This window comes from Choristoneura fumiferana, chromosome 19, assembly GCF_025370935.1.
Source record: "Choristoneura fumiferana chromosome 19, NRCan_CFum_1, whole genome shotgun sequence".
NCBI lineage: Eukaryota > Metazoa > Arthropoda > Insecta > Lepidoptera > Tortricidae > Choristoneura > Choristoneura fumiferana.
Genome location: NC_133490.1, coordinates 9,669,431 through 9,684,358, shown reverse-complemented (window position 1 = coordinate 9,684,358; position 14,928 = coordinate 9,669,431). Strand labels below are relative to the sequence as shown.

Genomic DNA, 14,928 nt, shown 5'->3' with positions numbered 1-14,928 from the left:
TCCCTAAATAAGGACACTGCTGAACTAAGAGACCAGTTTTTAATTGAAAGTGGAAAATGATTACTAACAAACTACCTATTTACTTTTTATTCAAGTATTATCTATGTTCCATTCTTTACATTCATATCATAGCCTTAAAATTTTAATGTAATACTATACATCAGCAAAGTACCCGAAAAGCTGTTGTTATTCGAACAATGTGGACTCTTAACCGCAAACTGAAATTCAATAACATGCTACATTTCGTTTAAAGACATCCACAAACATTACAAACTTATCACGCGCATTGGACAAATTTGGAACTAGCACAATTTTATACGAAAATCAAAAACTCGCGCGGCAGTGTCGCAGTCTTCATCCGCAAACGTAAATTGGTAAGTAAACAAAGTTAATTATAACAGTGGCCAAATTAAGAACTAAAGTATTTCCTTTTGAATTTGATGTTTGTGAAGATAATAGCGCGGGATCGATGGTAAAGTTAACTTTGTATTCTATTCAATCTTTGATCATTGGTCAGCGTCATATAGTGCGTAGCAGTTAAGATCACCAAATACTTGGAAACATCCAAATAGTCATTAACATTGACCCAATCAAAGCGATCAAATTGCTCAGGACATCCATCGTTACAAATAAATCGGAGCACGCACATCACCACTGGTAGCGTAGCAGCCATAATGTCCAAAAGTATGGGACACACTAGAAAACTGAGCTTTATTAAAAGGTTTAAGGTTTAATCTCGAGTTGAGTGCGAAAAAACATTAGGTAACACGTAATAAGATTCGACTTTCGTTTTGACAATCACCGAAAAGAGTACCAACTTGTCAGTGATCGTTCCGTCTCTTTCATTTGAAGCCTGACGCCTTTTTTTCACATTTTTATTTACATTGTCAGAATTAGGATTAACGGATTTCCTTTTAAATATGGCTTGAATTGGCCAGTATAATTACAATATAAAAGAGTTTTTATTTAATTAAAAAGGTAATGACATGTGCATTTTGCACCAAGAGACTGAAAATAGAACATCGTTCACGTTGTATTAAAGATGACTAGCTAACTAGATCATTGGACCTTATACGGTATGTAATAAAGTCAATTTTTCTGTGGTGTCCCATACTTTTGGATACTTTGGCTGCTACGGACTAATGTCGGCTTGAATGTTATAAAAGTATTTGACGACGGGCGTGCTCCGGTATATTTGCACACGATGGATGTCTCGAACAATTTTGACCGCTTTGACTGAGTCACTGGTAATGATATTTTGTATGTTTCCAAATATTTGCGGGATCTTGACTGCTACGTACTATATTGACGCTGACTGTAATAAAATGTAAGAAAACAAAGAGAATAAGTCAGGTGGTAATTTAAAGGGTTAGTCTAGTTATTATAACCTTTATGTGGTACGATTGTTTATTATTATGATATATAATTGAGAGCTGCTTTGTCTATTTATTTACTAGATTAATAGGTATTTAGAGAAACGATTACGCGGAAAATAACTGGTTTTCTTATTATTTAGTTTCATTAACATCTCTAGCTTTATATACGACTAGCTGTTGCCCGCGACTCCGTCCAGGTAGAATTTGTTTATCACTATCCCGCGGGAACTATGCAATTTTCCGGGATAAAAACTATCCTATGTCCTGCCCCGGGACTCAAACTATCCGTATAACGAATTTCATCTAAATCAGTTCAGCGCCTTAAACTTGATCAGGTAACAAACAAATAAACAAACAAACACCCAAGTACTCGAGAACAAACATTCGTAATCTTATACAATTGTGCCTCGACCGGGAATCGAACCCTTCCTTAACGAAAAGCATTTATAATATCTAGTGGGATTCTTTATTAGAATTAGGTTTTATGGTAGGTCTCAAAATTAAATAAAAGGTTTTGACTGTAGTTTCAGTACTCACTTACTAGGTATAGAGACAAAATTTGGTACGGGTACTTAAGTAAACATGTAATTTTTGGAAATTCCCGACGGAATTTTGGCAAAATTCCCGAAGTTTTAGATTTGATAAAGTAATTCATGGAACGAAACCGCGGGAACACGGTAGTTTAAACATATTTATAACAATTAAATAAACATACATTTATTTCAATAAAAGTACGAAGATATCAAAACAATCCAATTCACGGAAAATATACTTGGTAAAAAAATACACGAAAACTTAATCGGTCCGAACTCCAAATGATTCTTGTTCTTAAGTCAAGGTCATATAATTCATTTTAGCGTGACCCGGATCGATGCAGTCGCGAAAGCACTTGCTGTTACGAGTTAGAGTTGGTTCTTGCTTGGCTGGAGAGTTACGTGGTTGGTAAGGTTTTGAAGGAAGTAACATAAGACTTGTGATTATGAATAAGCCAGAGCCGAGAACTTGGTAATGTAGGGTGACCATAAATTAAAAAAAAATGGTACAATCTACCAGCCGGGACGTCCACTGTTGGACATAAGCCTCCCCCATTAAACCTCCAGTTGCTTCGGTTAGAAGTGGCCTGCATCCACCGTGAACCCGCGTCTTTAACTAGGTCCGTCCATCTTGTTGGTGGACGTCCTACGCTACGCTTGCCTACCAACTTGACCGTGACTATTACGAAGAATTTGTTTAACTCTACCCCGAGGGAACTGCGATTTTCCGGGATTAAGAGTGCCTAATAAGTATGTTCATTTAGGTTTAACCTGTAAGCCAAATTTGATCAAAATCGGTTCAGCAGTTTCAGTGAACTAGACCTATTAAGTCTGTCAGTTGATTTGGAATTCCGGGATGATATTAAATTAACCTGTTTTTTTTTAAATTTCGAACATGAATATCGAAAAGATGCGAGCACAATTTGAACTATATTTTGACGCAAACATAGGTACAAATTTGTATACCCAGTGCGCAAGTCCAACTCGCACTTAACCAGTTATTTATGACGTAAATATATATCTGATTGTGGTTTTACATACTTTATTTTATCTTATGTACTTATTTATCCTGAACTGTCCAAACTTCTAGCCGCACCATGGAATGCCCATAGCCGGCGGCCAAATTATATCAACCGAGATAAAGATAGCCGAATCGCGTGCGCCGGCGCAGCGCAGCTATTACAGCAATTTCGGCTAGCGCAGGGGTGTCGCACTCTCGCGGACGCTTCTAAGTGGCCCATTACTAGATATTTTTACATAGAAACATACCGTACATTTAAAAAAGTTTTATTTGTAACTGTGTATGAGCTTTTCGCTAACCAAGGGTTCGATCCCAGGTGAACCACGTCTAGCTCCAAAGTACTAAGTACGTCTGTTAAAAAAACTGGCCAAGTGCGAGTCGGACTCGCGAAAATGGTTCCGTACCATTATCTATAGGTACAACGATAGACATTAGCAAAAAAAAACGGCAAATAAATCAAGTTTGTTGTATGGAAGCCCCCTTAAATATTTATTTTATTTTATTTTAATTTAATTATTTATTTTTAAACTAATTATACAACTAAATATTCTGTGAATATTTCAATCATCTACTTGTTGCCGTTATAAATATCAAGCAAAAAACGGAAAAACAATTACATTTGTTGTATGGGAGCCCCCTTAAATATTTATTTCATTCAGTTTTTAGTATTTGTTGTTATAGCGACCAAAGTAATACATAATCTGTGAAAATTTCAAGTGTCTAACTATTACGACTCAAGAGATAGAGCCCTGTGACAGACGGACGGACAGACAGACAGCGAAGTCTCAGTAATAGGGTTTCGTTGGCACCCTTTAGGTACGGTACCCTAAAACGTTAGGACTCAGGAGGTTAAAATTTTGTTGATTTTGACAGCCCTCACTAGCCTATTACTGATGTATACGTGGTATATAATTAATATACTATGTACTTGATGTCAGTCACTTCCTCAGTTTTAAGGGTTAGGATTTAGAACCGTGTTGCATGTGGTGAAGGATATTTTATCAATAAGTATAGTTATTATAATGGTCAAAGATAGCTACGTAATTTTTTTAACCATTTTTACTGAACTCTAGGAAATAATACGAAGTGCCTAGTAGTTAATAAGGTACCTAGTAATATAATAATATGAGTTACATATTATAATAATATCCTTATTCACAAATGGTGGTATTTCTGGCCAATATTGTTATCTTAAAAAAAAACTTTAAATTGCATTGTTATTTTGCCACTTTCTTGTTAATCAAACTAAAACCATTGAAAACCGGAACAAAATCAGAAACCACTGTCTTAAAAAAACAAAAAAAAAACAAGTCTAGAACTCTGTTACTAAGTATCTTAAACTCATTCAAAATCTTGATTCAGAATGCGCTAATTTAAGCTTTCGTTTGATACTACAACATTGTTACAAAAAAAAGAAAAAAGAAATCCCGGATATTTTTTTCGCGCACACTATATTCAATTATTATATACCCTATCTCAATGAACTAAAACAATAACTTTGCTCATCAAATTAGCAAGTAAACTAAGTACCTACCTACTTAAGTTAGTTTTATTTTAGTTCATTGATATGGACCTCCGAAAAGTAGCTTGATTTAATAAATTACCCTATCTCACTCTGATCATAAAATATTTATCTAATGATACCTCATTGTACTCCATCCAGCCGTTCCTACAAAGGATGCTACTTAAATAATAGATAAATACACACACGAAAAACATTCAGAACCCTTCTTCGGGCACTCGGGTGAAAACGTCTATGAGTCGAGTTCATCTTTCAATTCACATATCATTAAATTAAAAACTAAGTTCAAAAGCGGCCATAATTAGCGACACTTTAATGATATTAAAATAAAGCCAACTAAATTTATTATAATAAAAAACCGTATAGCAACAAAGTTCGAGTTAACACGTAATTACAAACTCGGCGACAAGGCTAGCATAACGGTTAAGTCGAACTAAATCTTTGTTCAAACTAAATCTTAGTTCTTGAAAAAAAAAAACATCTTTTGCCCGCGGCTTCGCTCGCGCAGAATTGGTATGTAGCTTAAACTTTTTTTGATCCCACAGGAACCATACGTTATTTCGGGATAAAAAGTAGCCTGTATGTTAATCCAGGTTATATATTACCTGTATGCCAAATTTCATACAAATCATTCAGTAGTTTTTGCGTGAAAGAGTAACACACATCCAACCATCCATCCAAACAAACTTTCGCGTTAATAATATTAGTAAGATTATTCAAGGTACGAGTAATATGTATTAGTAGGATTTCGATTCACAAAGTTTGTTCAAGCATCAAGCTGAACTATTAACATGCTTGGTTCAAGCAAACGTGCCTTAAAAGTCAAGCCGTCCGATCGTCTCGGCTCGGAACCCCTTTATACTCATGCTAGCCACTTACATGTAGGTATCGTAGGTACCTAGTTACACTGGTGACGCAATACGCATGCCTGTAATGGCCGGTGTCAATCAAAATTACACGCTAACAAATTTAAAACTGCTCCTCAAAAACAAACACGAGCCAAACGCAACTCTAAACTCAACACCGCAGAGACCATAGTGACTGAAGAAGATAAATAAAAAAATATCACTCACCAGCCGCCTTGGATTCCGAGAAATCTAGCCGTCTATAAATATTTTTGGGTGGTTCTTTAAGTTGGTAATGGATTTTTAGTATGGTATCAAAATGGTCTTCGGAAAAGGGCTACTACCCGTCTGTAGTGCATTCTGTGCAATGGCGTAGCGTAATTGGGGCGGGGGGCGGTAAAATAATATAAAAGTTTAATGGTATGTGTGAAGTTCCCAATCTGCACTAGGCGTGCGTGGGAACTAAGGCCCAAGTGTTCTCATTCTGAGAGGAGGACTGTGCCCAGCAGCGGGACGTGTGATGATAATGCCATAATAAAAAAAATGTCGCACCTACGATTCGGTTCGGACCGATTAGAATGAGTAGGTACCCTAAATAAGAGGGCGGCAAAATATTCTTCCGCCCCGGGGGGCTGATACCCACGCTACGCCACTGCTTCTAAAACTTGGAACAGGACAAAAAGATGCGTCTTAAAATAAAGAGGACTGATCCTAGGGCCTAATTAGTTATTAACAGTAGTTATTTGTGTCACAGAGGGGAGCAAAATGATGTATTTACGCGAGTGCGGTACATTGAATCCAGAATGTAGCAAAGAATTCTACAATAGAATCCCTCGCACGCTCAGGATTTTATTGTAGAATCCTGAGCGTAATCCTCAAAAACAAACACGAGCCAAACGCAACTCTAACCTTAACGCCGTAAAAAACGCAGTAAAAGTAAATCCCACGTGATAAACGAATTCGGAGATGAAGTAGCGGGCCATTAGCTAGTATATTATGTAAGCTTACTAACAGACCAAAAGTTTTAATAAAATGAAAAAGAAATAGATGAATTACAATACAATACAATGACTCTTTATTGTACACCAGAAATAGTAAGCGATACAGAAAACATACACAGAGGGAAAATTACAAGTACTTATGTAAATAATTGAACTATATTTCATTACAGTCTTTTATTGTATATAGCACGTGTTGAATACTAGTACTCTAAAAAAAAGTTCAAACAAAAGGACATGCTTCTGTTAAAGAACTGCTAATAAAGAATGGTTTCCGATTAATTTACTATAGTTTCTGTTTTAGCCACAATGATCTTTTAATTCATGCAGGTTATTAAGTATCTCCTTTAATACGATTAGACAGCTACTATAAAAAATAGCTTAGAATCTTCAACGTAGCCAAAGAAAATACATCAGTCATCGAGCTGGCTGGCATGGCGACATTGACAATGGTTTGAAAATGGAATGCGGCCTTGAGGCGAATTCGGACGGACGCTCGCATTCGCGCGGGAATCGAGATCGATTCTTTTTTTATTTTTCTAATCGATTAGACGTAGTCGATACGATGATTATGTTGGTAGCATGGTAATTGATAATTGTTTATGGCCAGTTAGGGCGCAAACAATATTTTTATCTGTGGTGCGTTCCGTCTTTATCCATTTTTATGAGACTGAGAGATGTGGAACACAACGCGTGAACTGGTTAGCCGTTTTAACTGGGTAATATTTTGTTTATTGTTGAATAGATAAGAAATGAATAGAGCTCTTATGTTAAAATAATAGATTAACTGCAACGATAAAACCAACCATAGCGTGGTTATCGCCATTTTCTGTAAAAGAAAGACTAGATTTAATCGTAAAACGAGTTTTAGGTTGACAGCTCGCTACATTTTGACACTGTCTACCTACTAAACTGAGCTTAAAATTCTAGATTTATACGTTATTGTACTCGAAGTAAGCAAAACTTATGTTATGAACAACGCAACGAATTAACCATATTTAAATAGAAAGATAAACACTCAAGATTCGAGAACAAAAATTAAAAAAAAATCATACATAATATCTGCATCGACCGAGGATCAAACCTATGACCTTAGGCTAATCAGGTCAGGTTTCCAATCCTTGGCCTTATTTCCACCCATCCCTCTCACTCTCGTATTATAAAACATTAATAACGTCAGGGGTACGGCAAGATACGAAGTTCGAATTTTGCACTTCGTAGTACCTTATAGGGCCAGTTCATACATCTGTCTTGTTGTTGGACGTCCTACACTGCTTGCCGATCCGCGGTCTCCATTCGTGAACTTCTCGGCCCTAACAGCAATCATAAATTGATTTTACATAGTTGACTAAGTATCAATTAGGAAAAGCCCTTTTTTGGGTAACTAGTTGGTTTCTTATTGAGTGGTTGGTACCTCTTTAGCTTTGTCCTTATTCAGTCCGACGCGACCCAATGAATCGGAATTTTAAATCGATTCATTTTTTCGACGAAAACTCGGAACATTTAAATTTGTGATAATTTTCACTCGAAGATTTGAAGGTTAATGCGTTTGAAAGTCAAATTTTGGGGTAAAAAAGGTGTTTTGGTACGAACAGACACGTGCAGTAACACTTATTGATAATGTCCTTGATATTGGAATTATTGAGATAGCAACATTGGAAGGCACTGGAACCTGGAACATCACTGTTTATGATTTTAAATTAATGTTAACTAATCCAAGAAATGCTTGCTGCCTCTAAATTTAAAAATAAAAAACCCGATTGCTTTACCTCCCAATAAAAACTCAAAAGAAGAAAATAAATCTAATGGTCTAGAACTTTGTTAAGTAACTTAATTAAATACCAGTCATGGTGATTATTAGGTACCTAATGAGAATTTTCGAGCTAAGTCACGATTTTGAATGGGACTGTTGAAGTTGAGAATTCTAGACTAGCAGTAGGGATTTTTTAACAAGTTTAATAAAAAAAAAACACTTTACAGATAGCGTACATCTGGTATCCTTCTTTCTGTCTGTTTGTTACCTCGACACACTTAAACAGATTCAAGATTGAGGGGCTGTTTCACCACCCATTGACTTTTTTTATTTGACGGATAAATGTGATGCCTCCGTCTATTCGAACAAAACAAACAGAGACGGCATCACTTTCATCCGTTAGATAAATTTTCTCTATGGATGGTGAAACAGGGGGTAAATTTGGCATGGAGCTAATGTGACAAGGACGAGGAGAAGGAGGATGAGGAGGATGTGAATAGGATAGTTTTTTCCCTGAAAATTTTATAGTTTCTCCGATAAAGCGATTCTTCGAATAGAGAATCAGGCAACAGCTTGTATTCATCAAAAAATCAAGTAGTAAGAGGACCACGCCATTGGTGCTTAAGCGAATTCTACCTAACACAAGTACATGAAGGGTCCACCTTTTTTGAAATTGAGATTATAATCTCAAAATGTAGAGCTTGCAAAGTACTATGACTCACCACTGAATCAAATCTAAAAGCAATGTAAAATATATTTTTTTAACTTTTAAATAAATGGTAACCATAGTATTAATTATTTAAATTCATAAGTAAAAAAAATGTATGCTGAAAGGCAAGACATGAAGGACAGGACATAAAATTAACTCATCTTTGACAAATAAATTATCTTTATTATTCTTTAGTAATTGTTCGTGATGACTAACTTTCAAACCGCTATACCTCAAAAAATTGTTTAGGTGACTAGACACGTTCTTTCCGTGGACCCTTCACATAATTCCATCATTTACCTAATATCTTAACATTAACATACGTAACCTTGGAAATCATTTCCTCGGCGGCTAGATAACGCACAGAATATCGAATACAGACGCATATACTTAATATAAATACTCAATGTATGATGCAAGTCACTGGACACACTGAGCCATGTTTAAAATATCAGATTATTTGGAGAGGCAAAAATATTTTTTCTTAGATTCTCTCTTAAGAAGGTATTGATAGAATTTTTGCAAAAGATAGAATTTAGAGGTATTTTTTTTAAGAACATGAAAAAGTAAGTTTTAAATGACGTTATCTATTTTTCGATGCAAATGAGTGAAAAAATGGTACGTTTTCCGGGGAATGTGTCCTAGCAACTTCGAAGGCAGCAGCAGAATTCTTCAAAATAGTTTTTATTTAGTCTAAGTCATACACAATCGGTTGTTGTATCTCAGGCCTTACGTTCGCAAAATCGCCTATATATAAACAGTGTATATTTATCTGTCGTAAGACGTTACGAGGGGAGCTTATCGGGACCTTGTAGTGGTTAGGAATTCTACCGGGTCATTCTTATCAATTATGCCGATTTCTTGGCTAGTTCAGGAATTAAAATGATCATTTTTAAAGTCAATGCTGAAAGTTCTCGAATACGGATCCTGCAAAAGCAGCCCACGCTGAAGATTTGACCCATAACATGAAAGAAACTGGCAATCTTCGAAACTTTTACTACGAAGCATAATGAAACATCATCAACATAGATGGTAATGGTACCTTTAACGCCCCTATTTCCTCTATTTTTCCTGTAATTTTTTGTTGACAAATAAATACTTAAATATTGGTTAGTGTAGGTATTGCTATATCAATTACTTTTCTCATAGTCACTATAGACTCTCTCTTACTCATTCTTATAGGATCATTCAGAAAAGGACACCAAGACTGTAAAACAGTATGCATGCTAGGGTTCAGAGAAGGTCGCTGAACACCGGCTGTTGAAGGCGTTGCTTGGTCAACACATTAACTCTAGCCGTGCCACCTGTCTCAAGTGTAACAAGTTCCCATTAGCCGACCATACTTAGTTTTTTCTTGAGAGGTTTGACAGTGGACTTAACGTAAAATGTGTTGGAAGGCAAAGACGAGATGACCCAGTTTTATAAGTTTACATTAACTCATCCAAGTCATATAAGAACGGAATCCACCCAGGCATGGCCTATGGGTTTCTTATTCTTGTTAGATTTCACACGGCCATCATTTTATAAGAACAAACATCCAACGAAATAATCATAGACGAGTAGGATAATATCATCAACAAAACATCTGTTGGCTCCAAAACCCAAAATTAAATCAAAGATCCCTATCTCCCGGAACAGAATCCACGAAAATTCATTAGCACTCGTTATCTATGTAATTGAATTTAAAAAAAAAACCCGCAGACAATAGGTATCGTCCTATACAACCTCTGAGCGACCCGGCACGACCTTGGTTAGCGTTCAAGGCGCATCCGTACTCATCAGTACTAATGACTGCCGTCACTTTAAGGCTTTCATACCGACAATTGTCGAATTAAACAATTAGGATGATGTGCTTTGTGATGACGATGATTTCCAAGTTAATGAAGCTGTCAAAGCTGCCGATGATCAAAAAGATCAAAAAGCTAATTAGCTTGTAAGGGATGAGGTCGTCAATATAAATGGCATGGTAATACAGATTGCAAAACGCATTTTTTTACAGTTGATAGTAATGTGGAATTAATACAACAGGAAAAACGTGGTAATAATTTCCATAATAACAATTGAAGGCGTGTAACCATTATTGCATAAGAAGACAAGGAAATCAATCAAATCAATAAAATTATTGACGTCTCCCACTAGTAAAAGAATCAGCTCAAAACAAAGCGATGAATAATTTATAAAATGTATCGGACACATGAACAGAACATTTATTTGAACTCGGTTTCGGAAATAACAGGAAGTCTTATTATCTTAAATAAGATACCAAGAATTCATGGGATACGGTCAGTGAGAAAAATGGCGTATAAGAATAATTCCGATTAGTTTGACGTGACGGTATCGTTGCTTATTAAATCATATAAAACTTATTCGTTTATATATTCATGTTAGTTGGAATTAGTCAAATAAGTTTGAATAAAATTGCCGCATACATAGGGAAGTGTTGAAGATTGCTATGCAAACATCTCGATGAATAGGTAGGAAATATCGAAGGATTTATTGATTCAAAAGCTCTTCAACGAGATATTCAAATTGCCCCTCCTCATTGACACACACTTAGCAGTTAAAATAATCATATACAATATAAAGTAGATAAAAACGATGGTTTTGTTAAAAATACGTGAATATACGCGAAAGATTAAAACTCTAAAACACAGATAACTCAAATTAAGGCTTAATTTGAGGAGCGTAAGAATAAGAATCATCACAAGATTAATCGCTACGCGGAACAAACTCGTGCATCGTGATTCAATATAATGATCTCTCGAACGAACAATGTGTTAAACCGCCGAATATTACCAGCCGAATGACGTCAAGAAGCGTTGAAGACTTCCGAAACGTTCAAGGATGATAACGTTAATCAAAACTTTATTATAACAAACGTAAAAACTTCTAACCTTTTCCTCCTGGACGCTATGACCGCCGTTCTCTGATAGAGGGGTGGATGGTGCACTGTAGCCTTTGGGTCCCTCGTCGTGTGGTGTCATCTGCCGTTGAATCTCGTTCTCTTGGTCATTGTGTACTCTAACGTCTTGCAAACCACTTTTAAATTCGGATAGTCTTAAAACGGACGGCTTGATTTCAGGCATTTCATCGGGGTGCTCGTATCTCCGAAGGTCTGTGAGATTAGTGGCGAGGTGGCGATGAGGGTCTAAGGAAGGATGAACCCCTATGGATCTCAGGTGCTCTATGCTCCGGTGGATGTGCGAATAGTTATCCATGGGTATCTCCGCCATTAAAGGAGAGTTGTGGTAATCCAGGCCGCCCCCGTCCGGCCTATAGTCAATCGTCCTTCCTTCCATCATCTTGATACAATTGAAAATTTCTATCTAAATATAAAGTATAATATCGTTTCAATCCTAGTGGTTATTTGGCACTATCTTACAAAAATAAACGGCTTGTGTCTTCGTATCCTAAGCTTTGTTTTAGGTGTCATGGAATTGTTCGAGATCCTCCGTTGAGATTTAGCTGTAAGGACAATAAATCGAAAAATTAATGCCGATTACTTATTAATAAATCTGTTCAAAATGTTGTCTTCTTAAATCAACATCAAGCTGTCGGGCGTGAATTGGTTGATTCAATAAACTCAATTACCTACGAGTTGAGTACGAGTTGTTCGTCTATTTAAAACTAGATTTGACGAGTATAAAAAGACGACTTTTTTTGTCTGGTAAGCAGGTGACGAGTGCCAGCGGCGTAGGCTGTGTCAATGATCTAGCCCCTAGCCCACATGCCGCATCGAATAAGGCTTCAATAATCATGCGGCTTGTACAGACGCGCTTACAATCAACAACGATATATATCTCATCAACTTCTATTATAACCAATGTTTTCGACATTTTATCTACTATAAAGCAAAATTCAAGCTTTAAAAGTAACGCTGTATCATAATTACCAAAAACGTTAATATCCACGAAAGATTCAAGTACAGGAAAGGCGGTAACATTAGCGATAAATCTTAATCCAGCAAACGTTACATCAAATTACGTCCATTTTGACGATTTATATGTCTAATTACACTTGTGCCGTCAAGTGTACGTGTAGAGACCAACATACATGGCTGTCAAAGATATAATTGCGCGTACACAGCACAAGTTAAGTTTGCGCTTGATGCTACGAAAAGCTATTGCGTTTTGAACCTTGTGGTTGGTGCAATAAGTGCTGGGAATGGAGTTGCCGAGGTTGGCTTGGTACGGGGCCCCACGGTTGATCGACTTCAAGATTCGTAATCATAATACTCGTTTGGTCCAAGGAAGTGGTTCGGCTCGGCCCAGTAATTAGGTTTTTGTTAACTATTTGAATTAGGTAGATCTAAAGGTTCGCCGGACGGAATGCTTGACAAAAGTTTTTTTCATAAATGACAATTGTGGTGATGACCTATCAGTGCCAGATAGTTTTTATGGTGGCAACTTTTTTCAAATTAAAAAAAAAATTTAAAATTTTGTTTTATTAAAAAATACTTAAGTATTATATTTTGTTATTTGACTATCATAAGGATCAATATTAAAATAATATATTTTTTTTAAATTAGGCACTAGATTAGTAATTATTATTTAAGGACATAATAAATGTTTTAGTGGATGTATATATACGGTTGTTTCTTTTCAATTATTACCTGCTGTCAAAAGTTATTAAATCTTTTTCTTAGAACGGGGACATTTTTTCAAACACTAACACTTGGTCGTGTCAAGAACACATTTTTTATCGAAAAACGTAATTCTACGCACTTTTTGTGCTATTCGGCGTCACCCGATAAAACTTACGAAGTGGATATTTCATAGCTATTGAACCGAGCAATACAAGGTTAGGTGACAAAAACTATTGCCACGGCGAGATTTTATTGTTGCGTAAAAAATAAGGTTAATTCTTAACAACTATTTTATTTTAAGAAAATTAAGAAAACAACATTTTGGACTTACAATATTTAAAAAAATATATGGAGGTAGGTTCCTTGAGCATGACCGTATAAACACTGAATGCTATTTTATTAACAATTGAAAACGAATTTTGAAAAAAAAAACTCTAAATTCCGTACGACAATAACTCGAGCGTAACTGCCAAACGAATTCATAGTGCAATCAAACTTAATTTAAAAATAACGTCACGGCATACTGTCCGAAAATATTTCCGTATTTATAGTCCGGGCATGCTCCAAGGTCGCGTCTGTCAGCCGACGCGGGGAACTTACGTAAACTTACCCTCCCGCCAGAGGGAGCTCCCTCGGGGGGACGAGGAACCCACCTCCCCGTAATTAAAAAAAAAAGGAAAAAAAATCCATACCTGTCACGGTCCAAGTCTTCATACACCAACTATATCACCATTTAAAATCACAGTTTGTTCCTATCTAAATGTCACTTAATTATATCACATAATAAAGGTAAACACTATGGTCACAACACGGCAAGGCAACAGTCACAGGCTTTACCGCCAAAAATGCTCGAAAAATCCACGTGCGCACAAATAAACATTAAAATTAATTTAGAAAAAAAAATGCCGGCCGAAAAAACGAACCGTGCTCTTGACCCTGCGGTAAAATTATGAATGCCGAGCGTTACTAGGATCCAAATTACCAGATTTTTTTGTGCTCAATATTTTAGTGTGCTATAGGTATGGGTGTGGGTTCACACGTGTGGCGTGCGTCTCTCTCGCACGCAAGGATTCGCGGCCTCAGGACATGTGCTCCAAGTGCGCTGCAGCCACCAACGTCACTCGTCAACAAAATGCAGTAGAAAACGCGCTGGCCGCCTCAGACTAGCGCGGCAAAAACGAGACTGAAATTCAGATCTATAGTAGAAAAAGTGAACTACACCGCGCGAGGGGTACACTAACACATAAAATGAAAAAAATCACACGGACGCTAACAACCAAAGACGGAGCTTAAAAAAAATGGAGTGGGGATCCGGCGCGCCGCTCGCCGCGCTAGCGGCATCCCGCTCGCCGGCGTGAGCCGCACTCACACAAGGAAACGGCGGTTAAGCGAAAAAAATGTGTACACATTTTTTTATTATTCACCATTTTTATGTGTGTAAGTGGGCCCGGCGGGAGAGGGATGCCGCTAGCCGGCCGGGGCGCGAGCAACAAGCACGAATGAGACAGCGCGTGCCACCACGTGCTCGTCCCCTGGTATTAAATAATAATTAAAATGGCTACAAGAACGATACGAGATACTCGGTA

General features: G+C 36.9%; 1 protein-coding gene across 1 annotated transcript in view; it reads right to left on the bottom strand.

Annotated features, from left to right (window-relative positions):
- Nucleotides 1-14,612, bottom strand: part of LOC141438804 (zinc finger protein rotund-like) — a 41,957-nt gene extending 27,345 nt beyond the window's left edge. The window contains exons 1-2 of the mRNA XM_074102783.1: nucleotides 14,035-14,612; nucleotides 11,652-12,222 (exon numbers count right to left, since the gene is read on the bottom strand). Coding sequence (XP_073958884.1) covers nucleotides 11,652-12,059 — 408 coding nt within the window. The 5' untranslated portion in view covers nucleotides 12,060-12,222; nucleotides 14,035-14,612. The remainder of the gene's footprint in view (nucleotides 1-11,651; nucleotides 12,223-14,034) is intronic.
- Nucleotides 14,613-14,928: the final 316 nt, after the last annotated feature.